Below are 24,074 nucleotides of genomic sequence, written 5' to 3'. Positions count from 1 at the left end.
TAAACAACTGCCCACTAAAACCTACTAACAAGCCCTTGTGTATGGCAGGAAGGCAGTCCTCGGCATGTGGTACTCAGAGGAATCCCGCAATGTGAAGACACCTATTAGAATGGATTGGAAATTGTGTGTGTGCAAGGGAGGAGGGGGTGGGGTTCTTCTCCTGCACCAATTTTATACTTTTTAGCCATGCCATTTATGAGTATACCATACGGTTTCCTTGCCAGTGTGTAACCACAACCAACCCTCATACTTTTGGGATGTGAGATTCCAAGAATGTGAGTTCCAAGTGGGTTTTTGTATCCTCCCCCACCCCCACCCCCCAGTTTATAGGAGCTGGGCCACACACAAACGCCCGCATAACAGACTGACATTGTATCAGCAGTATTTCATATGCCAGCTAGGGGGAGGGGCTACTTTCTTCTAGGTTTCCCTTTCAGAACAAGTTTAAATTCCAGTAAAAACTTTACACACACACACACACACACACACACACACACACACACAACTTTCCTGGCTTTTCGACTGAGCAGAGCTACCATAATAAGCCTGAAAGGAAAGGAGGACAAGGCAGGATGGAGGTGCCTGTACTCAGAAAAGCTGGCAATAGAGAAGGAGTGGGAGTCAAGTGACTGAACTTTGATCAGGTTCCAGATTTTCAGCCAATAGAACAAATAAATTTAATCCGTTTTTATTTTTATTTTTTTTAAAACTGTTTAGTTAGGAAAGGCATCTCATTAGCTCAAATCAAAATGCTGCCCCCCCACATGCTCTTGCAGGCCTCTGCCTTTGCCACCCATCCTTCCCTCAAGTTTATTTGATGGGGTACGGAAGCCCTTTCCCACAAATGTTCTAGAATAATAAATTTCTGAAATCCACACCGTTCTAAAATATTATCTCTGCTGTGGTTGTCTATAAAACTTGTTGTTGTTGTTGTTGTTGTTGTTGTTGTTGTTATCAGTGCTTTTTTCTGCAGGCACGCAGGGGGACACATACCCCTAAACATTTTGTGAATCTTTGTACTTTTGTCCATTTGCTGTATTTATTTTTCCCTATTTGAACTATAAAATGGCAATTTTATTGAGTCAAAATGAGAGTACCCCTAAACATTTTTTTAAGAAAAAAGCACTGATTATTATTATTTTAAAAATCACCTCTCTTTTGCTTTTTACCATCTAGAGATTAATAGTGTGTTGCATCACTATATTCAGTTGCTGTTCGTTGCTTGCCTTAATAATACTATTTTTGAAAAAGAAACATCATTAGATCCCTGTTTCCTTCTGTGCAACTTAAGGCAGCCTCCGTCAGTCTCCCCCTGCTAATTCCAATGCAGCCTAGCTTCAGCCAGATGACTGCAGTATATGCCTTCACATGATACATCATGTGCCACTCTGTGCCCTGAAGCATAACATGTGTTCACATCCAGCACCCTGAAGCATGTGAAATTATAAAAAAAGTTATGAATTACTCTGAGCACATACATTTCCCCTACAAAAAAATACCTCTACTTTAGGGTTTAGGATAAAGGAAGGGCTTTCTTGGTAACAGACAGGCAAGCTTAAGCTGCGCTGCGGCATCTTTCAGTTCAGAAATTAAGGCCTTTTCCCGAGTGGTTCTCCTGCCTAGTGTGTTCCCAAGGGAATATTCCTTTCAGGCCCTCCATCTTCTCCTGGTAAACCTTGTCAAAGTATTCCGACTGTGCCACCGTGAAGTGAGTTTTCCAGTCTCCGCAGATGCCTAGAAAATGAGGACACGGGCGACAATTAAATCCAAACTACCTTTTATTAAACTTCTTTGGAGCTGAGCTTCCCAGCACTTTGCAAGTCAGCTCCTCTGCCCGCCAGAGAAAATAAGCACTGTAAAAGCCAGTGCTACTAGATCAAAGGGTGCCTTGAAATTGTGCAGGACACTTCCAGCAAAGGGAAAAGTGGCCAGTGCAAAGGCAGAGTCAGGAGGTCAGAGGTCAAAGTAGAAGCCTTCAGATCTCTCTCTCTCTCCCATGGAGCTGGTGTGCCAGAAGACTTATTTGGACTCTCCGTTATGGCCAGCCAGCCAAGATCTTTTCAGGTTGCTTAACTTCCCCCTTCTATTTTGTCACTGCCTGCCTCTTAGGCAACGGCGAAGATACTACATTGTTCTCTCCCAACCCATTAACAACCTAATGCTCTACTGTTGCACTAATGCTTGCTAATTATCGCCTGGTTTTTAATTTAGGGCTATTGGCCTCAGCACTGATTAATATCAATGTATTTTTGGTGGCGCGTCTCTGGGCTTGCTGACATGGAGAGGATTCTGCTGTGTCACCAGATTCTGCTGTGTCATCACACACACATCCCACTCCTGTCCCTGCTCCATCTCCACTCTCTCTATATTTGATTGTACAAGGTCACTGGTGGTGCCACCCAAGAGCGCTTTGTTGGCACTGTGGCTGGATTGTTCCTTTATCCGTGATCTGTCTGCCATGCCCGCTTCTTCCCCATCTCCTCTGAAACTATGGAAAAAGCTACTAGAGCAAGCCTCACCCTTCCTCAGGAAGGTCCCTTTCTCTTGGTCCATAAATTCCTTGGGAAGCATTGTTGAGTTGCACATGTCATTCCTCCTCATGGCTTCGAAGGAAGTGTTCTCCACCACTGATGTAATCGCTGCCTCATTGAGGTCTTTCCCTAGGAAATGGCAGAGGCGTTCCACAATACCAAACAGGTCCTGAACAGATACAGAGGGGACTAGTGTTCTAGGCAGCAAAAAAGTAAGACCTATGTTCTTTGATACCTGTCTTCAGTCTTAAGGTTTTGTATCTTGAAGTGTGTGTTTTAATGAAATTTGAGATGCTCATGGTGATGAATTGTGCACTCATCCTGCATCATGTCAAGAAACTGCAGAATATACAAAGCCCGATTTATCCTGAGCACAGCCAAATCCCTCTGTTATCATGCCCTGGGTTCTGATTTCCCCCGAAACATGAGACATAATCACTGCCAAGACAGAAGACTCGAGACAGCTTCTAGAGGTTTCACCATACAGTATATTAATAATGGTATCTGCCTGTTTATGATACTGCAATATTCAATGCAACAGCCCCGGGGGAAATGAGTAGGAGGTAGCTCTTTAAATAAAGATTAGCTTGATCCTGTGCATGTCTACTCCAGGGACTTGCTCCTAGAAAAGTGTGTCCATGACTGCAGCTTAAGTGATGCTTAGGATGCAGTTTAAGAACTGATAACAATGGAAAAGGAATACAGGTTGTGACCCGTGGGATGAATGAAATAAAAATGGGAGGCAGCATAGGGCAACTGGAAGAACACATGCTTTGCTCAGAAAAGGTCCCTGATATCACAAGGTTGGGCTGGGAAAGGCTCTTGCTTGAAACCTGTGAGACAGTGCAGTAGACTGAGCTAGATGGAGCAATGATCCGGCTTGGTGTATGGAAGGTTACTTGTTATCCTGTGTAAATTGTCTTTTCCCTCCATCACCTAGCGGACATTTTTGAATTCTGGGTTGCATCCAACACCTAGGGCTGCCATACGTCCAGAATTTCCCGGAAATAGCCAGGATCTGGCTGTCGGAAACAGTGTCCAGGCACAAATTGCTGAAATTTCCAGGAAAATCCAGACACATTGTAACCCATGTCAGAAGTGTAGATTTTGGCAAATTTCCTTAAAAATAGCTCAAAAACTACTTTTGTGTCTGAAGGGCAACCCTACCAGCATGGCCATTCTGCCTGTACACTTCCACTTGGACATTGGAATCTCCCTCTCCTCTCTCTTGCAGCCCCCTGCTCCCTCCCCATTGCAACTTCAAAATCTGCTCCATTAAGTTGGGGGACCCTCTGGAAGAGATTGGGGGTGAGGTACAAGGAGAAGAATAAGAAGTCCTGCTCTGCGGGTGGAACTACATGTGTGTAGCATTGAATTCAACCCTGTTTTCGCTTTGCTAAAACATTGTCTCATTTGTCTTACCAGTGAAGAACACGTGAAATAGGTTTGCATTCATTTTTCTACCAATGGGGAGGTTGCTTTACAGAAACCTTAGGGTGGGATCTGCCCCATGCTCTCACCTGCTTCAGCTCCTCGTAGCTGATGAAAAGGAGGTTGCTTTTGCCTTTCAGCTTCATCCAACCTGTGACGTGGTCAAACCACGATCCAAAAGGTACTGCACCAAAGAATACACGGAGATAGAGACATCAGTGATGGGTGGTGGACTTACTTTTTACAGAACCCCCCCCCCTTTTTTTAAAGGAAGGGATGTAGCTCACTGGTAGAGCATCTGCTTTGCAGGCAGAAGGTCCCAGGTTCAATCTTTGGCATTTTCAGGTAGGACTGGAATTTCCCTTGCCTGAAAACCCCGGAGAGCTACTGCCTGTCATTGTAGACCAGTACTGAGCTAGATAGACCAATGGTCTGACTCACAATAAGGAAGCTTCCTATGTTCTCTCCATGATTAAAGATAATGCACAGAAGGGGGAATGGGTTCAAGCTTGCTGGCCTGGCCCCAATGTCACTGCACCTTGCTGGCCCTGACCCTGACTGCCACACATCCAAGGGTCCGAAAAGGTATGTCTCTGCACATACAGATAGATTTATGCAGGTAAGCAGCCACACAACAGGAACCCATATGAGAGTCACACCATACATGGAGCCACAATTCCCAGCACCTTTAACAAATTACAGTTTATTTGATTCAATAAGGATACTGACAAGCTGGAACGTGTCCAAAAGAAGGCAACCAAAATGGTCAAAGGCCTGGAAATGATGCCTTATGAGGAACGGCTTAGGGAGCTGGGTATGTTTAGTCTGGAGAAGAGAAGGTTAAGGGGTGATATGATAGCCATATTCAAATATATAAAAGGATGTCATATAGAGGAGGGAGAAAGGTTGTTTTCTGCTGCTCCAGAGAAGCGGACACGGAGCAATGGATTCAAGCTACAAGAAAGAAGATTCCACCTAAACATTAGGAAGAACTTCCTGACAGTAAGAGCTGTTCGGCAGTGGAATTTGCTGCCAAGGAGTGTGGTGGAGTCTCCTTCTTTGGAGGTCTTTAAGCAGAGGCTTGACAGGCATATGTCAAGAATGCTTTGATGGTGTTTCCTGCTCGGCAGGGGGTTGGACTGGATGGCCCTTGTGGTCTCTTCCAACTCTATGATTCTATGATTCCTTGGGGGAAGGCATGATTGTTAATGCTAAAGTGCTTTAAATATATGGTGTGGGGGTTCAACAATATCTGCAAGGCCATAGGCATAATTGGTTTCCCTTGTGGCTGCCACTGCTCAAAACCCATAGATAAACCATAAATTTGTCTCAGCTGTTATTTTGAAAGCCACCTGAGTGAGTGGACCCTCATTGCATCTTATGGCCATGAACTGCTGGGCGCGTGAACTGGATTTCCACCAAGGACATCCAAATGTCCTGGCCCCTTCTTCTTCCTCCTCCAGCCACCCACCCTCAATCCAACTCACCATCGCCACTCAGGAAACTCTCCAGGAAGTGGTTGAAGGATTCGGGGTCCTCAAAGGGGACACACATCTTGGAGAAATGATAGTAAGAAACAAGTACATCCCTGGGGTCCCGCAATGTGTACACCACCTAAGGGAGAAAACTTTTGTTAACTGTGGGTGAACACTGTCTTAGGGTGACTACAAGGAAACCATCTGAGCATTATGTTGTTAACTTTGGAACTTTGCATGACCCAAGGCTGAACCTCTGTGGTGAAAAATGGCTTTTGCCATTCAGAGTGATAACAGTGAGATGCTAAGGGCAGGTACAGACGAAACCTGGAATATGGTTCATTGGTGACTATGGCAACACCAACACTGATCACTTTAACTCAACTATACTATGTAGTTATAATTTTGGTTTTTGAGTCCTTGCAATGAAAATAGCTTAAGGTTTAAAAAAAAGGTAAAGGGACCCCTGACCACCGTTTACCTTCCCGCCAGGGCGATACCTATTTATCTACTTGCACTTTGACGTGCTTTCAAACTGCTAAGTTGGCAGGAGCTGGGACCGAGCAACGGGAGCTCACTCTGTCACGGGGATTCGAACCGCTGACCTTCTGATCTGCAAGCCCTAGGCTCTGTGGTTTAACCCACAGCGCCACCCATGCTTTTTACTTGAAGCAAAAAGAAGAAGAAGAAGAAGTCTGGCCTGGAGTTATAACGACAACTTTAATGACAAAACTTTTCCCCACCCCTGTAAATAAGCTGCATACCTTACCCAACATGGAGTTTTTCATGCTGAATGAGCTAGACCCACAATACTACAAAAAGGTTTGTTTTTTTCTTTCACTCCTGGATCAAATGAAATGTTATTTTCCACTTTCAAAGATGTCCTTCCCTTCACGCACAAGCAATCACCATAGCAGCACCCCTAGGCTCATTGACAGGACCCCAGGCAACTCCATACTCTCACCACTTACTCACCTTGGCTTTGGAGCTGAAGAAGGCTTTGGGGAAGATATGAATGGGGAGGTGGCAGGTGAGCAGCCGTGGGGGTGGGAGGAGATGCGCTGTCTCCAGACCTAGCTGGGTGGTGAACCAGGGGGCACGACAGGAATTAAGCACAGATTGATTCCAGGTTGGATTACCTCCATTGAGGATCAAGCTGAGGATCTCAATCATCCACACTGTTCCTTGATGAAGGAAAGAAAGAAATCCACAGGTATAACGAGGGTTGTTATTTTGTCGGTACCCACAAATTCATTTCACTTTAAGCCAAGCACACCATCATTTTCTAACAGTGGCTGGCTCAAAACCATTTGCAAAGCAATCTACCACAACTCCTACATCTAAATCTGGTCCAAAATTTGGGAGTGGGAGTGGTGAAGAGGAAAACCAGTCTTTGAATTTGATTTCAAAATATGCAGTGCAAACCTTCCTGTAAATGTCAACTCATAAGTGCATGCCTTTGAGTTCAATGGGGTTTACTCTCAGGTAAGTGGATAGAGGATTACATCCTTAATAAAGGTAAAAGGTAAAGGGACCCCTGACCATTAGGTCCAGTCGTGACCGACTCTGGGGTTGCGCGCTCATCTCGCATTATTGGCCGAGGGAGCCGGCGTATAGCTTCCAGGTCATGTGGCCAGCATGACAAAGCCGCTTCTGGCGAACCAGAGCAGCACATGGAAACGCCGTTTACCTTCCCGCTGTAGCGGTTCCTATTTATCTACTTGCATTTTGACGTGCTTTCGAACTGCTAGGTTGGCAGGAGCTGGGACCAAGCAACGGGAGCTCACCCCGTCGCAGGGATTCGAACCGCCGACCTTCTGATCAGCAAGCCCTAGGCTCAGTGGTTTAACCACAGCGCCACCTGGGTCCCATCCTTAATAACATTTCCCAAACATTCAAATTCAAGCAACATTTGAATCTGAATCAATTTTGAATCAAGCAAGTTTAATTTTGGATGTTGAGCAATCACATGTTTATTTTTTGAAATTCGGTGTTTAAGGCTGCTATTACAGAATTTAAAACCTTAAGTCTTTCCAAAGAATGTTAAGGCCACCGTCTTAATTATCCAGTTTCCAAATTCAGTTATGTGTGTCCTTTAATTTCCCCCCCTAAAAACTAAACAACTACAAATGTTTCCAGGGGTGGGAAGCAAATTACAGAAGCACATAAAAACAGCTACATTTTTGCAAGTGCACGAGAAAAAGATGGCATTGTGATATTTTGTTTTCTGGCCTGAATTCATAGTAGGTCCAAACATAATGGGCAGGGCTGTTCATTCTATGATTCTTTACAAATGTAGAATGTCTTTCCGTTTTGAAATCCCGTTCCCCACCCAATTCCCAAGCAGGAATCCCTCTCCTACCAGACTTGGGGTAAGTCACGTTGAAGATGTCGTCATCTCGCACTTCAAACTCATTCTCAGCAAAGCAAAGGTTCTCCACAGAATTATATCCAGGGGGGAACTTTATCCCCTTATAGTGGACATACTGGGCAGCCATCTCCTATGGAGCAAGAGAGAGAGAGAGAGAGAGATTTCAACATGGGGACAAAGCACCAGTGAAACTGTGGTTTCTTGATGCAGTCGGGTTGGTCTACTGTAGAGTGTGTTCAGGTGTCAGGATCATAGCTGCCAAGTTTTCCCTTTTCTCGCGAGGAAGCCTATTCAGCATAATGGAAAATCCCTTAAAAAAAGGGATAACTTGGCAGCTATGGTCAGGATCCAAGCACACAATAGTTTTGAATGGAGGTTTGCCATCACTGTGCCCTGGCTAATGGACGGAACTGCAGGGAGGCCAGCCAAAGAAGTCTCCTTGCTCCACTAAACTGTGGCCAGTCATGAAAGCCCTTGAGCCAAGCTAGGTGCACCTCAGTGAGGAGAGCTTTCCATAGATGTAGAGCTGCCATTGAACAAGCTCTTCATAGGCCCCAGCACTACATACTTCTTTCCTGTGTGGGGCAACCAGCAAACCTCATCCATAGATCCATATTCGAAGATGTTCTCTTATATCTTTGGGCCCCCAGTGTCCAGGACTGTGTAGCTGTAAGCACCTTGAATTGGGCCTAGAAAACAACTGGTAACCAGGGAAGCTGCTTTAAAATGGGATTTATACACAGCCTGCCACTCCCATAAGCATCCTCCTGACCATGGCACTAGTTGCAATTCCTGAACCAACTTGAAGGGCAGCTCATAGTAGTCAAACTTGGAGATTACAAGGGCATGGCTACCTTTGGTGCACCAGCTAAAGCCAAGCATTAGTATTCCTAGCTGCTGCACAATGATGGTTCAGTGAAGTGTTCGTTGTGATTTGGGGAGCAACTCGAATTACGCACCGCCTTCTTTTTCTATATATTTGCAGGTGCTGGTGTTTTCTGTTAGCAACAACAACATTGTCTCACACTGTTCCTTCTCTCTCCACAAGTAAAAAAGAAAGAAAGAAAGAAATGTCTGGTTGTTGTTGTTTTAATAAGAGGTGACAATCAGGAAGCAGGCCTGGAATATTCCTGAAGGAGCCAGATGGCTCTTTGCCCCACATTTCTGGGAATGTGAACTAGGGCCTATATGGAACCAGTAACCAGACTGCTGAACGGGACCCAATAGTAGGTATTTCCTTGTGTGGGCCCTGCTTTAATGCTGTTTCTATGTGCTGTGAAGTACTGATACACGAGCCCTCTTTGCCCCACGGTGTGTAGAAATAGGGTTGCCAGACTCAATAGAGGACAGGACTTCTATGCCTTTAATTGCCCTGCTCTCTTTTGAGTCTGGAAACCTTAAAGAGAAACCAGCAGACCCTTTGCTTGGAAATTAAACAAAGGGTCTGCTGGTTTCTCTTTAAGGTTTCCAGACTCAAAAGAGAGCAGGGCAATTAAAGGCACAGAAGTCCTGTCCTCTATTGAGTCTGGCAACCCTATGTAGAAACTGTAAGGGCCACGGGCGAATCAGCCCATGCCCGGCAAGAGGTGGAGCACAGCAACCTTCTTGCGTTAGGAAGCTTGATGTCGCATTCGCAGGAACACGCACACTCAATTTCCTCTAAATCTGTTTACTCACTTGTGCAATAATATGGCTTCCTTGGATGTGCGGGGAGCAGAAGTTCCAGGAGACCGCAGCAAAATTGCAGGGATGGGTGGGATAATGTGGCAACGTCTACTGCCAAAGAGTAACAGGTAGCTAAATCTCCCACCCGCTTGCCCCAAGCTCAGCCTGCTTGCTGCTTCTTCAGAAGGTCTTTATTAATCTTCTCATGTGCCTCAGCAGCAGCAGCAGCAGCAGCAGCGACCCAAAGGCAAATCATTAACAGAATGTCCCACACAGTCTATACAGCCCTCACTGACCCTGGCTTTAAACAAAAAAAGAAATGTGCATGGGTGGAAATAATGTGAATCAGATGTTGTGAGTCTCATTCATGGGCAGGCCTTGTTGTTGTGAGCGTTGCTTTGTCCCACTTGCTGCGGCTGGAATGTTTGTTGTTGTTAACCCCATCACCTGACACGCCACCCTCAGCCTTTCCTTGTCCACTTGAATTCAAAAGATGAAGATTTCTGCAGCATCCTAAAGTATCCCACCCCACCCCGCCCCGCTTTTGCTATGAACGGAGTTGCTAATTCACTGGATTAGCTTAGCCCATCTCCGTCGATGGAGCGAAAAATCGGAAAGAAACACAAAGCATGCTTATTTGCATGAAAGTACTGGTAGCTGGTAGTTAGACCACAGAGCCTAGGGCTTGCCGATCAGAAGGTCGGCGATCTGAATCCCTGTAATGGGGTGAGCTCCTGTTGCTCGGTCCCAGCTCCTGCCAACCTAGCAGTTCGAAAGCACGTCAAAGTGCAAGTGGATAAATAGGTACCGCTACAGCGGGAAGGTAAACGGCATTTCTGTGTGCTGCTCTGGTTCGCCAGAAGCGGCTTTGTCATGCTGGCCACATGACCTGGAAGCTGTACGCTGGCTCCCTCGGCCAATAACGCGAGATGAGCGCCGCAACCCCAGAGTCGGTCACAACTGGACCTAATGGCCAGGGGTCCCTTTACCTTTACTGGTGACTGAGGCCCATTGGGATCGCTGGAGCAGAAGGCAGGCGGACCCACAGGTGGTGGAGGGGGCTAAGGAGCAGTAAGCTGATAGGCAATGCTACCCCCCGGACTGGTTGCAAGATGAGGGGCAAGCTGGTGGTTGGTTGAGGGCAGACTGAGCTTGGTGAAGCAGTACCCCCATTCATTGTAAGTGACCGCTCACCACTGTCTTAGAATCTGCTTAAATATGACCCCCCCAAAAGCCCTTAATCTTTATGGTTGTGGATGTTTTAAAGGTAAAGGTAAAGGGACCCCTGACCATTAGGTCCAGTCGTGACCGACTCTGGGGTTGCGTGCTCATCTCGCATTATTGGCCGAGGGAGCCGGCGTATAGCTTCCAGGTCATGTGGCCAGCATGACAAAGCTGCTTCTGGCAAACCAGAGCAGCACATGGAAACGCCGTTTCCCTTCCCGCTGTACCGGTACCTATTTATCTACTTGCATTTTGACGTGCTTTCGAACTGCTAGGTTGGCAGGAGCTGGGACCAAGCAACAGGAGCTCACCCCGTCACAGGGATTCGAACCGCCAACCTTCTGATCAGCAAGCCCTAGGCTCAGTGGTTTAACCACAGCGCCACCTGGGTCCCCTTGTGGATGTTTTATCCACAAGCAAAGCTGGCATGAGGGGGGGGGAGAGAGACCACAGTTGGCAGTTTGGAAGATGCAAGCTCAACCTGGCATCCTTGGGCAGCAGCCAGGCCTCAACATCCTTGCAGGTCCCACCTGCCCTGAGCCCTGCTTGCTTTTTTTTTTAAAAAAAAAGATTCAGCCTGGTGCTCTGAGCAGCTGATTCCAGCTGACATTTTAATTCCACACTGATGTAGCATCACTCTCTCTGGGTACAGAAACAGCGGCTAGATCCAACTTGTTTGTTACTGCATGTACATACATGGATGGCTCAGTTGGTAGAGCATGGGACTCTTCAGCTCAGGGTCATGGGTTCAAGAGTTTCAAGTTTCTAGCTAGAACTGAAACTGTTTCTCTGGGAGCTCACCAGCGCCCTCCTTTCAGACCCTTCTGTGCTTCCATTTACTTCTACATTTATCAATATTGCAGGCATCTTAAATCCCCAAGGAATGTTTCATTCAAGGGGGGAGGACCCAGTGGCAGTACCCCAGCACTTCTCAGCCCTCAGGAAAGTGCAGTGCAGAATAATACATTACATCCATGAAGGTTAGAACCTTACATCTTATTTATTTTCTGAGTGTATTTATGACATATGTATCCTTATTCTTCCTCTCAGCCAAGCTGAAATACCCACTTTGGTAATGAATTGCCAGACTGAATAATGACTGTGATTATGCAAGAGGCAGCCTTGATAGTAGGTCTTCATCCGACAGAATATGTATTTTAAGAAAGTAGATATTTCCAGCTTGGCTGTGAAATGCTTTGCCCTTGGGAGTTAGTTACTGCGTTCATTACAGAGGCGAGAGAGAGACGCTATTATGTGTTCTAAAGGGGTTTCCCTTGATGATGTATTTCTTTTCTCCACCAACTCTTAAAAGGCTACATGTTTGTGTGTAAAGTGAGATCTTGATGAGGAAGAAAATGGTTTGAAATGTCAGTGAGCCAACTCCCCAATTTTATAAATTGGACAGTTGACGCACTTTGCAATGCAATCCTAGACCAATACATGTAAGTCCCATGGAATTCAATGGACCTTATTTTACGTTGGTGGGTATAGGAATGTGGCCTTATAGTACAAGTACTTGAAAGTAAAACCTGTTATGCACAATGGGACTTCCTGCCAAGCAAGTGACTACAGAATTGCAGTCTTAAGGCCCTTAATAGACACTATTATACTGTATGTGAAAAGTATCACATTTGGAATGAATAGATTGTATTTTTATATTGTTTCTCTGACTCTTTATCATATCTCTCCCCCGCCCACCCTGTCCAATTTTGTCATGTTTTGGCACATGTTGTTTCGATACTATTTTATTATTGTTTATGTTACTTCATCATAGAATTGTAGAGTTGCTTTACATATCTGGATTGCCAGGTTTAATAGGACTCTGTCCAGAATAGATGATATTCTAGCTTCAATGAGATGGGCTTTGTTTACAACACTTTTTACATGCCACTGAAATGGCGGCTAGCCTAGGGGTGCCGTTTCTGATTTCTAGGCCTCATGAGAACAATAGCCATTTTGTCAGCATAGGTGAGTACGTGTGTGTGTGTGTGTGTGTGTGTGTGTGTGTGTGTGTGTATGAGATACTTTCGATGTTCAGGCTGTAAGTGTTGCATTGCTTACACTCAGAAAAGTTAACTTGGGTTGACATATGTTCAGAATTTCCCAGACATACCCAGAATACTGCAATCAAAAGCAGTGTCCAAACATAAAATCCGGATATATGGCAATCCCTATTGGCAATGTCGCCTTTGCTAATTTTCCTTAAAAATAGCCGGGGGGAAACATTGTTTTTTTTGCGAAAGAAACCTCAACAACTTTGGGCAAAACTGAAACAAAGGTCAACAACATTGCCAAAAAAGCAACTTTTGTATCCCAATTTTCACTTTTTGAAATATGGAAACCCCAAGTTAAAGGGAGAAGGTTTACAGAAGGACAGAAAGGTTTCAAAACCTTTCCCCAAATCAACAAAAAGAGAGGGGTGTGCAATGAAGACTTTGTGCACTGTGGCCAAAAAATGTTCCCTGTTGTGAGGGGGGGCCCTGGAAAATGAGGGAGAATAGAGTACAGTGGTACCTCGACATACGAACGACTCAACAACCGAATTTTTCAACTTACGAATGGGGGTAATGGCCGTGCGCTTACAAGTGTCTCGACATCCAGAAAAAACCACAGCGGTTTTAGATAGGGATTTTTCGACTTACGAATTTTTAGATAGGGTTGCTTCAACTTACAAATTTTTCCGTTTTCAATGCATTCCTATGGGAAATCGCGTTTCCAATGGTGTTTTTCGACTTTTTGAGAAACACTCAACCCTGCAACTTTTTTTCTTACAGGCCTTACTCATAGAAATCATAAAAACCATAAAACTATATAATTGGGGAAAGATCCACAATAGTGTCCCAGATTATGGATAGTCTCCACCTTTTCTGAGGTAACTTTCAACCATAACACCTGTTTGCACCAAGGCAGGACCCTTCCCTTCCTTGCTTCACTGCACAGGTGTCCTCTGTTACCTCTGGACTGTTTCTTGGTTGGGGGTGAAATCTGATTTTGGCAAAGGGAGCCCAGTCTCTTACTCCTCCATGCCCTCTAGTGGAAGAGCCCTGAGTGTGCAGGATCTGTGGTGATCTGTAGAGCTTAAAGAATAGCTAGGAAAGTCAAAGTCAAAGATCGTTTTTTGTTTCCACAGGTGTGACCGGCCTACTTTGACTGTATGGTTTAAATGTGGTTTTAACAGGTAATTTCAAATGTATCCAAGAGGAAGGTATTTAAGCCTTGATCAATTCTATCTCTCCGCAACTGATGAGGTGTCTCCAGGGGCAGATTAAGAGTGTCATAAAACTGAGACCAAACTGGTTGGTATCTCTCATTCTGGGCTCTGAGGTCTGAATTGCTTTCACCTTTTAAAAAAAGGCCTCTCAGCAACTTACGGTATTAAATTAACATTGTTATGGGCAGGTAGAATATTCTTGTTGTTAGGCTGTTAAAAACATTTGGATTTTATGGATGTCTAGGTTTTGAATTCAAATCACTATAAAAGATGGAACAGTGAGGTTCTAGTCAAAATTCAAGGTGGCAGTCAGCAACAACCACCAAATGAAAACTTTGTGGCAGGTCACATTAAGTTATTGGTGTCCAGGTCTGTTAATCAGGCCACAATATCGGAATCCAGGTCTGGTGGTGATGAGTTTCTAAACACCAAAAAAGGTAAAGGGACCCCTGACCATTAGGTCCAGTCATGACCGACTCTGGGGTTGCGCGCTCATCTCGCATTATTGGCTGAGGGAGCCGGCGTATAGCTTCCAGGTCATGTGGCCAGCATGACAAAGCCGCTTCTGGCAAACCAGAGCAGCACACAGAAACACCGTTTACCTTCTTGCTGTAGCGGTACCTATTTATCTACTTGCACTTTGACATGCTTTTGAACTGCTAAGCTGGCAGGAGCTGGGACCAAGCAATGGGAGCTCACCCTGTTGCAGGGATTCGAACTGCCAACGTTCTGATTGGCAAGGCCTAGGCTCAGTGGTTTAACCACAGCGCCACAAAAACCACCCCTGAGCCACAGGGAGTTTTACATGTTTACATACACAGAAGTAGAGGCCAATGCTCAAGGCAAGGGTTCAAACCCTGCCTCTGTTATAAACTCACTTGCCTCTGGCAATCCACCGCCCTTTCAGCCTCCGCCCCTGCGTCTGCAGTATGGAGATAATACCGGCATGTAAGGATAACAGAGGCAATGGTTCGATTCAGAGTTCGACATAAAAAGATGTGTGCTGTTCCTTCTCTTCATCATCCCCTCGTGGGTGTTGAGATTAGCTTCTGCTTCTAGTCTGATGATTCAGTTAGATTTCTACACGCACCAAACTACTGTTTTGTGCAAACCATAGATTGCCCTCAAATCAGGAACCCAAACTATGTCCTGTTGCAAAATAAAAGCAGAACCTCCTAATCTCTTTTCCCTTGTGTGCAAAAGAAGCGGAAGGGAAAGCGCACCCTCATAACAGCAGATGATGGATTGTCATTGTGTCTGAATGTGAACTATTGAGAGATGCTATTTAAATTCTAAGTATATGTTTCTACTAAGGTAAAGGTAAAGAACCCCTGGACGGTTAAGTCCAGTCAAAGGCGACTATGGGGCTGTGGCGCTCATCTCGCTTCAGGCCAAGGGAGCTGGCGTTTGTCCACAGAAGACAGCTTTCCGGGTCATGTGGCCAGCATGACTAAACCACTTCTGGCACAATGGAACACTGTGACGTAAGCCAGAGCGCACAGAAATGTTGTTTACCTTCCCACCACAGCGGTACCTATTTATCTACCTGCACTGGCATGCTTTCGAATTGCTAGGTTGGCAGGAGCTGGGACAGAGCAACGGGAGCTCACTCCGTTGCGGGGATTCGAACCGCCGACCTTCCGATCGGCAAGCCCAAGAGGCTCAGTGGTTTAGACCACACACATAATTAACACCATTTGAATCTCATGTGTGAGAGTATGATGAACAGACAAGCTCCTGTTTGTGGATGTGAGATCCACTGATCTTCTCAATCTGGTAACCCCATAGAGCACAGGAATTTTTTCATCCCACAAATAAACTACATGCGTGTGGAAGTCACAAGACATAAAGAAAATAAAAAGAGGATTGCTTTTTAATTGAAATTTATTATTATTATTATTATTATTATTATTAATATTTGTATACCGCCCCTGTAACTGTAGATCTCAGGGCGGTTCACAATTTAAACATATAGATGGCATTTTCCCTAGCTTATTTCTGTAATACTGCAAATACCGCCTCTTGCTCAAAGGCAGCGATAGAGGGAAGGAGGCCCATTGTGTCAACAGCTTGACATTCTGCCTAAGCTACAACAGAGAAGAAAGGTTAAGACCTCCTCCCTCCCATTCCAAATACAGACAGGCCTGGCAATTCAATCTTACATCAACAATGGTGACAGGTCAGCACCTGAGGGTAGCAGGTTAGCTTAGGTGGCATATGGCAAGCCTAATGGAACCTTCAACAGCCTGCCCCTGTTCTGCCCCTCCAGCATCTGCTACCTGAGACAACTGCTTCGTTCTACCTTATGGTAAGGATGGCCCTGCATAATACAATACACACACAAACACACTCTCACAACACTGTGAGAGACTTGGCATTTCCCCCACATTTTTATAAAAAGAATCCACAAATTACTTTTTTTCAGAAGTTCTGTAAGCGCCTGCAAATATGCAAGGCGCTATAAGTCAGCAGTACTGCCCATCAGGGTATAAGGCGACAATACTCAGAACCATGGCTGTGCTTTTAAAAAAATAGTCAATGGAGCACATTATGCAAATTATGCCAATGTGCATACATTGGCTTATCTTACACAATTGCCTTCTGTTTTTGCTATAGCTAAGGAAAAGGACAAAGGGTTCCACAGAGCACTGCAGCTCCTGTAGATTTCCTGCTCAGCCCTATGGCTCTGATTTGCAAAACTCCACAATGCATGGTTTTCAACATTATTTCTATAATCTTATGGACTAGAAACACGCTTGCAGGATGAAGAACCAAGCTACAGCACAGATTCTCAGAGGGTGCAATTTTGTGTGAAATACATGGAGGCCCGATCCTCATACTCCAGCTACTATTTATTTTCGTGCCGCTGCAGGGGCGGGGAACCATAGTGCATTTGTGTAGAACAACGCACACCCAGGCAACCTTGAGCATGGCTTGGGGGATGTGCAAAAGGGCATGCAAGTGATGCTCTCCGTCTACCGCAGCATGCATGTATGGCACCGATGCAGGTTGGAGTGTACAGGTGAACAGAAACTGCTGCGTTTCTGTTAGTCGGGGCACGTAAAGTTACATCGAATGGCAAATTACTCTTTATGCCTGTCCTCGCTATCCATCCCGGTGGATTCGCTGGTGCTGAAGGAGATTGGACGGGTGCGCAAAGCCCTTCTGGCAGACAGAGCACTTGTACGGGGTCTCGCCGGTGTGCACCTTCTCGTGCACAGCCAGGTAGGCCAAGTCTTTGAAGAGTTTGCTGCAGTGCCGGCACCGGTGAGGCCGCTCGGTGCTGTGGACGCGCTGGTGCTGCAGGAGGAGCGAGGGCCGCGCAAAGGCTTTGCCGCACGCCCCGCAGGCATAGGGGCGCTCGCCAGTGTGAGACCGCGCGTGGATGGCCAGGTACGAGGACTGCTTGAAGGCCTTGCCGCATGTGGCGCAGGCAAAGGGCCGCTCCCCTGTGTGCACCCGTTCGTGTGAGGCCAGCGCGTTGGACTGCTTGAAGGCCTTGCCACAGAGGACGCAAGAAAACGGGCGGTCCCCGGTGTGCACCCTCTCATGGACACGCAGGCTGTGTCCGTAGGCGAAGCGCTTGCCGCAGACGCCGCAGACGTGGGGCTTGTCATCGCAGTGCTGCCGCTGGTGCAAAAGGAGGGCCCCCGGCGCGGCAAAGCCTTTCCCGCAGGCGGCACAGGCGAAGGGCCGCTCCGCGCAGTGCGTCAGCATGTGCCTCTGCAGCTCGTAGGGCGTCTTGAAGCGCTTGGCGCAGGCGGCGCAGCGGTGCGGGCGCTCCCCCGAGTGGATGCGCCGGTGCTCGGCGAGGTTGGAGGCGCGCTTGAAACGCTTCCCGCAGAGCTCGCAGCGATGGGGCCGCTCTTCCGTGTGCACAAGGGCGTGGCTCTTGTAGTCCGAATGGCGCTTGAACGAGGCCTGGAGTGGGAGAGGGAAAGCGGGGCAGAAAACAACAGGCTGACACAAACGTAGCAACCCCCAGGGATCCCCTGCCGGACAGTTAGGAATAATTTTCGGTGCCTGCTCCTCTGCATAAATTGCCTGTCATTTATCATATTGATAAAGCCACACAGAAAGAAGATGGTCATCTCTTTGGATTTTTGTATGGCTTAACCATGAAACATCCTTATGTAAGGAGCTCTGGTTGCTTTTGAATGGCTGGTGGCTACCAGCAGTTGCCCAAAATGAAAAGAATGCCTTTGGCTTTCCTGAGCTGTTTCCATCAGAACTGAACTGCTTCCATCCCAGCTGGTTGTTTATATATGAGAACTGCAACTTTGCAATGGTGTTGCTGGACTACAACTCCCATCAGCCCCAGCCAGCATGGCCAATGGTCAGAGATGGTGGGAGTTGCGGTCCAGCAACATATGGCAGGCCAAAGGTTCCCCACCCCTTCGTTAAGAACTGAGTTTGCTTTTTTCCTTCCCCCTCCCCTCCCTTTCTTCCTCTTGTGCCATGTCTTTTAGACTGTAAACTTGTTCATAGGGAGTGTCCTACCGGTACTACCAATCTTGTAAAACACTCTGGGAGCCTTTGGGGCTAAAAATCAGGATGAAAATGCCTTTTCAAAAGCGATATAGAATTATAGATCAAGGAGCTGCAAGGCAGAAAAGTCACAGAAGCTCAAGGGTGCATGGAGTGGGGTAGGATTCTAGAGGGCATTTTATAAATAACATTTTATTTTTAGAATTCTTTACACTTGCACTAGCCACTGGCTTTGGTAGAGGTTGAAGGACACAACCTAGCAGTTTTGAAAGTAGCTGCAGCAGGGAATGAGGGTGGAAAAATAGCCCCACAGCAGTAGGTGCCATTTGGTTCAGGGGAAACCAATGCCGCTTTAAGAAATATAACATTGTCTGTTCCTCAATTCTGAATATTTCTTCATACAGAAAATTAATTAATTAATTAAATTTGTATACTGCCCTTCATAAAATTGCAATATAAAGAACACAAAACACACACACACACATATATATCCCTTACTATTTCCTCCCAAGGAAAATGCTGCAGGGAAAGGCTCTCTGCCCTAGACGGTGTTTACAGGTCCAGGAAAGCAGGAAGCATGAATTAATACATTTGGTTCCTTCCAACGATGAGCTCTGCCTCAAAATACAAGTTGGATTTTTACCTTGCTCTAATCGTGGGAACCAAGGGTTTAGTTCTCTGTGTGTTTTTCCTTTCACTCCCAATTCTAGCTTCCTGCCTGCTTTCACCCGCCTCACCTGGCACAGTTGGCAGCAGAAGGGGCGTTCCTCATTGTGCACCACTTCGTGGCTGAACAGCTCCCATGCCCGCTTGAAAGCCTTGGCACAGATGGCACACTGGAATGGCTTCTCATCCACAATCACCTGCCGGATCTCAAAATCCTCCCCTCTGCAGTGCTCCAAATGCTGCGGCAGGCACGGCGAGAGCGCCACCTTCGTAGTGGGCACCAGCTTGGCTGAGGAATACACCCCATCTTCATTTATCAGCTGCACCACGTCATCAGAGCAGGGAGCTTGGGCATCTAGATTCTCCCGCACCTCCTGCCCATTCTCCGCAGTTCTCTTCTTCTTGCAGGCACCCTGACACTGTAGATGTCTCCCATGGGAAAGCCCAGCTTCCTCCATGCTGCCTATAGGCCTGCTCACCTCCTGGGCCATGAACCCTTGCTTTCTACACTGCTGGCGCTTGTAGCTGGAGAGGGAAGAGTGTTGCAGTTCTGCCACCCACACCTCAGTCTCGGAGGTAGCGGCATCGGCATCCTTGCCTTGCAATGAGACACAGAGAAAGTGTTTTTTCCTAGAGTGGCCTAGGGAGCTTCCGGCGGAGTCCAGCTCCTTCTCACCATCGTTCCAGTCCTCCAGGGATACCAGCAGCTTGGTTCCTTCAGAGCCGTTCTCAGGTATGCAACATGGTGAGAAATCCACTTCACAGGTGGGAGAAGAGGGAACGTCCACCATGGCAGGTGCTGCTAACTTCATGAGCCCAAGACTCCTCTACAAGAAATGACAAAAAATGAGTAATTTGCCTAGTGTTTCTTATTCCCGTTCAAAGCACTTCACACACTCCTCTCACTACCGACACTGTCCGGTAGGTCTGCGTTGTTATCACTGAAGATAAGTCTATGGCTGAGGGATGGTGGCTTGCCCAAAACCACCTGGTAAAAAGTTGAACACACAACTCAAAATCATGTCATTTATGTATGCCACTACTGCGGCCTGTGTTTTGTTAGTCCCAAAATGGAAAACAGGCGAGGTCCCAACCAAAGAAGAGTGGCAGCTTAAGTTGACAGAATATGTGCAGCTTGCAGACTTAACATATAGAATAAAAGAACAAGAAGATCATATGTTTAGAGAAGATTGGAAAACATTTATTGCATATATGTGAAATAACTGTGTACAGCTGAAAACGCTGGCAGCATTAAGATAAATCCAACAGTGTAAACAAGTTAAGATGGATGTAATAATGGAATACTGAATGGCATAGTTTCTGTAAAATATGCAGGGATTTATGATATGTAAAATGAACCATGGAAAGAGAAGAAGGGAAGTCATTGATATCTTTAAATTGTAAAACAGAAAATTTAATAAAAATTATATATATACTGTATTTACAAAATCATAGTCATTACATGACACCAATTCAAGACCAGAGTGTGTTTCTCAGGCTAGCCACATTCACCTGGCAAGCATGGTCCTCTCCTCTCGAAGCTTTGGATCTTTTGCTTCTCTGTGTGCTGATGATGTGTGTGGTAAATTGGGGCAGGGCCATAGCTCAGGGTTTGGAGCACATGGTTTGCACGAACAAAGTCCCAGGTTCAATCCCCGGCAACTCCAGCTAGGACTGGGAGAGACTCCTGGCTGAAACCCTGGAGAACCACTATTGACAGGAGTATTGGGCTAGATGGAACAATGGGCTGACTCAGTAGAAGGCAGCTTCTGATGTTCTTAGGTAATTTTGTTTCAGAAGCGGCCTCAATATTGCTCCAGCAGGGGCAGCTGCAAGTCAATCAATGAGAAAAGCAGATCACATTTTGTTGGTTCAGGAAGGGCAGTTTCATATGTTAAAGAAGTTCATATAACAGAGGATAAGATGGAACATTCAATCCATGTGCACATTTACCAAGTCCGTTTTGCAGCATGCACACAACTGCATGCACTAGAAAAACACAAGCACGCAAGGCTAAGCAGAGCAAAATATACCATTGTACAATAATCCTGTGTCAACGATATATTCTCTGCACATGAAAATTTTCCGTGTAAATTTTGTGTTGTGTTCTTGTTGTTGTTGTTTAGTCGTTTACTCGTGTCCGACTCTTCGTGACCCCATGGACCAGAGCACGCCAGGCACTCCTGTCTGCCACTGCCTCCCGCAGCTTGGTCAAACTCATGTTTGTGGGCTTCGAGAACACTGTCCAACCATCTCAACCTCTGCCGTCCCCTTCTCCTTGTGCCCTCAGTCTTTCCCAACATCAGGGTCTTTTCCAGGGAGTCTTCTCTTCTCATGAGGTGGCCAAAGTATTGGAGTCTCAGCTTCAGGATCTGTCCTTCCAGTGAGCACTCAGGGCTGATTTCTTTCACAATGGATAGGTTTGATCCATGGGACTCTCAAGAGTCTCCTCCAGCACCATAATTCAAAAGCATCAATTCTTCAGTGATCAGCCTTCTTTATGGTCCAGCTCTCACTTCCATACATCACTACTGGGAAAACCATAGCTTTAACTATACGGACCTTCATTGGCAAGGTGGTGTCTCTGCTTTTTAAGATACTGTCTAGGTTTGTCATTGCTTTTCTCTTCGTGTTCTAAGCCATCCTGATATCTACAATGCGTGCCTGTGAGATGTTATATACTCCGTAACTTGGAACGATATACTGTTTTGTTGGTGTGAAATACAGCTTGATTTCTCAAGACACTTTACAATGCCAACAAAGTACATACGAAAATATTCAAGTGTTTGTGTGTGTGTTTCTGTGTGGAACAATCAAGTTTCCAACCACAACTACTAGCTATTCCATTATGGAAAAGGATGCCTTCTGTTTCTAGGAATATTCTTGTGCATTTCTGAATTCTCCACATATCATGAAACGTGGCTGCCGCAAAGCAGTAAAGACCTAATGGGAGCCACTACTAGGTATTTAAAGGACTTGGGGCACAGTCCAATGACACAAACTTGCACAACATTTGAATATGTTAACTTATATGCATAGATGTCTCTGGAAAATTAAGATGGTGCATGGATGGAGTCTCAGCAGCACTGAGCTGTGCAGGGTGCCTAGTTGACCTACAGGCATTTTTTTTAAAGGAAGTTTTTACACGAGAGAGAGAAGGAATATGGGATCTGTGGCCCATCACAACAGGCCCAGGGCTTTGGTCCCCCTCAGCCACTTTCTAACAATGCCCCTGGGATTAAGGAGTGCCGCTACTTTCACCCAAAATGGCGGAAGCCTCAGGAGTCAAGTGATCTACCACATTTTCATATACTTACCTAAATGAAGGTCTTCATTTTAAGACTATCGGCAAGTGAAATGGAGTGTGGATCCTGCCACTATCATCCTTTCAAAATAGCAGTTGGCAGCAGTATGGGCCATCTCTTCAATAACTAATCCAACAAATAACAATGCTGGGAGTTAACTGGGCTCCTTGACCCTATGCAAAAACAGGAGAAAACATTCAAAAATATGACTCTGGAGGCCACACAAACACATGCAATGTGTTGTTGTCTACTGATGACATTCCCCACCGCAGGAAATTCACAATATATGGCATGTAACCCATGCTCCAATCATCTTTGGCGCTGTGGGTTAAACCACAGAGTCTAGGGCTTGCTGATCAGAAGGTCGGCGGTTCGAATCCCTGCAACGGGGTGAGCTCCCCTTGCTCGGTCCCAGCTCCTGCCCACCTAGCAGTTCGAAAGCACATCAAAGTGCAAGTAGATAAATAGGGACCACTCTGGCAGGAAGGTAAACAGCGTTTCGTGCGCCGCTCTGGTTCGCCAGAAGCAGCTTTGTCATGCTGGCCACATGACCCGGAAGCTGTCTGCGGACAAACGCCGGCTCCCTCGACCTATGGGCAAATGCCCTAAGCAGCTTCTCCTCTGAGAACGACTGACAGACAAAACACCCCTACCTTGAAGGCACAGAAATTCAAAATAGCCCTGGGACTACTGGATTTCAGCACGACCTGCTGAAATTAACTCAGCAGGTGACACCTCAAATAACATTTGGGAGGTTTACCAGGTTTGTGGAAGGTGGAGAGCACAGTACTGAAAGACAGAACCTCAAACATATGGTGATTGATTTTGCTACTTCTGTTTGTTCGTTTGTTGGTTTGTTTGTTTATTAAAAAACGTTCCCCCCCCAAAATCCCAACTCTATCCTGCCTGTTTTTCTTTTATTTAGGTAAGGAAGAAGTGCAGGTGGCAGATCAAATGGCATTACAGCCGTCATCCCGCTGAGCGGAGGGGAGAGGTTGGAATTCCCATATTCTGTTTCACCAACTGTGTGTGGCACGTCTGAATCCACTGCTAAGAAGGAAAAAGAGGCGTGGGGAGGCAGGGGGGGCAGACGCACCACCTCGGCATTGCTAAAATCAAATCAGGTTCCCCACCTCCTCCATGGGACAAGCCAAAGATCCCACGTCCCTCCTTCCACCTCTGTGGGGAGGGCTCTCCCTTCTGACCCTCCCCTTCGGAGGCAGGCTCAGGTGTTGCCATGGGGGCACTGGCAGTGGCAGCCTTTGGGGATCGGGGTTCACGGAGCCGCGCCCGAGAGAGGCTGCACCGCCTCCCTCTGTGGACGCCCTAGGGTGGGGTGGCAAGCGTGGCGCGGACCCCTTCCTCTCCTGCGGGAGTCGGGAGCGAGGGGGGCGGCGAGCCGTGCCGCGACTCACCCTTCGAAGCCGCCCGCCTCCTCTGTCTCGCTCCTCCTTCCTCCGCCCCTTTTCCGCCGGCGCCGCTTCGGAGCTCTCCCAACCCGACCCCTTCCTGGCGGACACGCGATCGCACCAAGAGTTGGGCAGCCCTCCTCTTCCTCTCTGCAGACCCGGCAGCACTTCGAGGCGGCGGCAGCTGTAGCAGCAACGCTGGTGCATGTCTTAACAGCCCCCCCCCCAACACATACACAGCGCATGCTTTCCATCGCAAATGCGCATGCACCATCTCGCTGCCTCCCCCCCCCCCTGC

General features: G+C 46.7%; 2 protein-coding genes across 3 annotated transcripts; both read right to left on the bottom strand.

Moving 5' to 3' along the window:
• Positions 1-672: 672 nt before the first annotated feature.
• On the bottom strand, positions 673-9,734 carry LOC118094955 (sulfotransferase 2B1). Its single transcript, XM_035135757.3, has 7 exons — positions 9,486-9,734; positions 7,800-7,938; positions 6,413-6,621; positions 5,450-5,576; positions 4,052-4,146; positions 2,520-2,700; positions 673-1,734 (listed from the first exon to the last, which is right to left on the bottom strand). Exons 2-7 carry the CDS (start codon positions 7,933-7,935, stop codon positions 1,583-1,585), a joined length of 900 nt encoding a protein of 299 aa, XP_034991648.1. The 5' UTR covers positions 7,936-7,938; positions 9,486-9,734; the 3' UTR covers positions 673-1,582.
• Positions 9,735-15,761: 6,027 nt separating this feature from the next.
• LOC118094655 (uncharacterized) lies at positions 15,762-24,003 on the bottom strand. Of its 2 annotated transcripts, none has more exons than XM_035135220.3 (4): positions 23,783-24,003; positions 22,380-22,540; positions 19,134-19,889; positions 15,762-17,829 (listed from the first exon to the last, which is right to left on the bottom strand). In XM_035135220.3, exons 3-4 carry the CDS (start codon positions 19,872-19,874, stop codon positions 17,014-17,016), a joined length of 1,557 nt encoding a protein of 518 aa, XP_034991111.1. In that variant the 5' UTR covers positions 19,875-19,889; positions 22,380-22,540; positions 23,783-24,003; the 3' UTR covers positions 15,762-17,013. The 2 variants fall into 2 exon arrangements, with proteins under 2 accessions (XP_034991111.1, XP_088512543.1); XM_088656417.1 differs by lacking the exon at positions 23,783-24,003 and adding an exon at positions 23,501-23,750.
• Positions 24,004-24,074: the final 71 nt, after the last annotated feature.

This window comes from Zootoca vivipara, chromosome 12, assembly GCF_965207765.1.
Source record: "Zootoca vivipara chromosome 12, rZooViv2.hap1.1, whole genome shotgun sequence".
Classification (NCBI taxonomy): Eukaryota; Metazoa; Chordata; class Lepidosauria; order Squamata; family Lacertidae; genus Zootoca; species Zootoca vivipara.
Note: the sequence above shows the minus strand (reverse complement) of the source record. Positions and strands in the feature narration are given on the sequence as shown.

Bases quoted from the DNA above. Each gene is read 5' to 3' on its own strand.
- LOC118094955 (XM_035135757.3), bottom strand. From the start codon at position 7,935: ATGGCTGCCCAGTATGTCCACTATAAGGGGATAAAGTTCCCCCCTGGA. The intron at 2,701-4,051 runs GTGAGAGCATGG...GTATCTGTTCAG, and splicing joins GCTACGAGGAGCTGAAGCAG to GACCTGTTTGGTATTGTGGA. The intron at 1,735-2,519 runs GTGAGGCTTGCT...CTCATTTTCTAG, and splicing joins AGGGACCTTCCTGAGGAAGG to GCATCTGCGGAGACTGGAAA.
- LOC118094655 (XM_035135220.3), bottom strand. From the start codon at position 19,874: ATGAAGTTAGCAGCACCTGCCATGGTGGACGTTCCCTCTTCTCCCACC. The intron at 17,830-19,133 runs GTGAGGCGGGTG...CTCCCACTCCAG, and splicing joins TCTGCTGCCAACTGTGCCAG to GCCTCGTTCAAGCGCCATTC.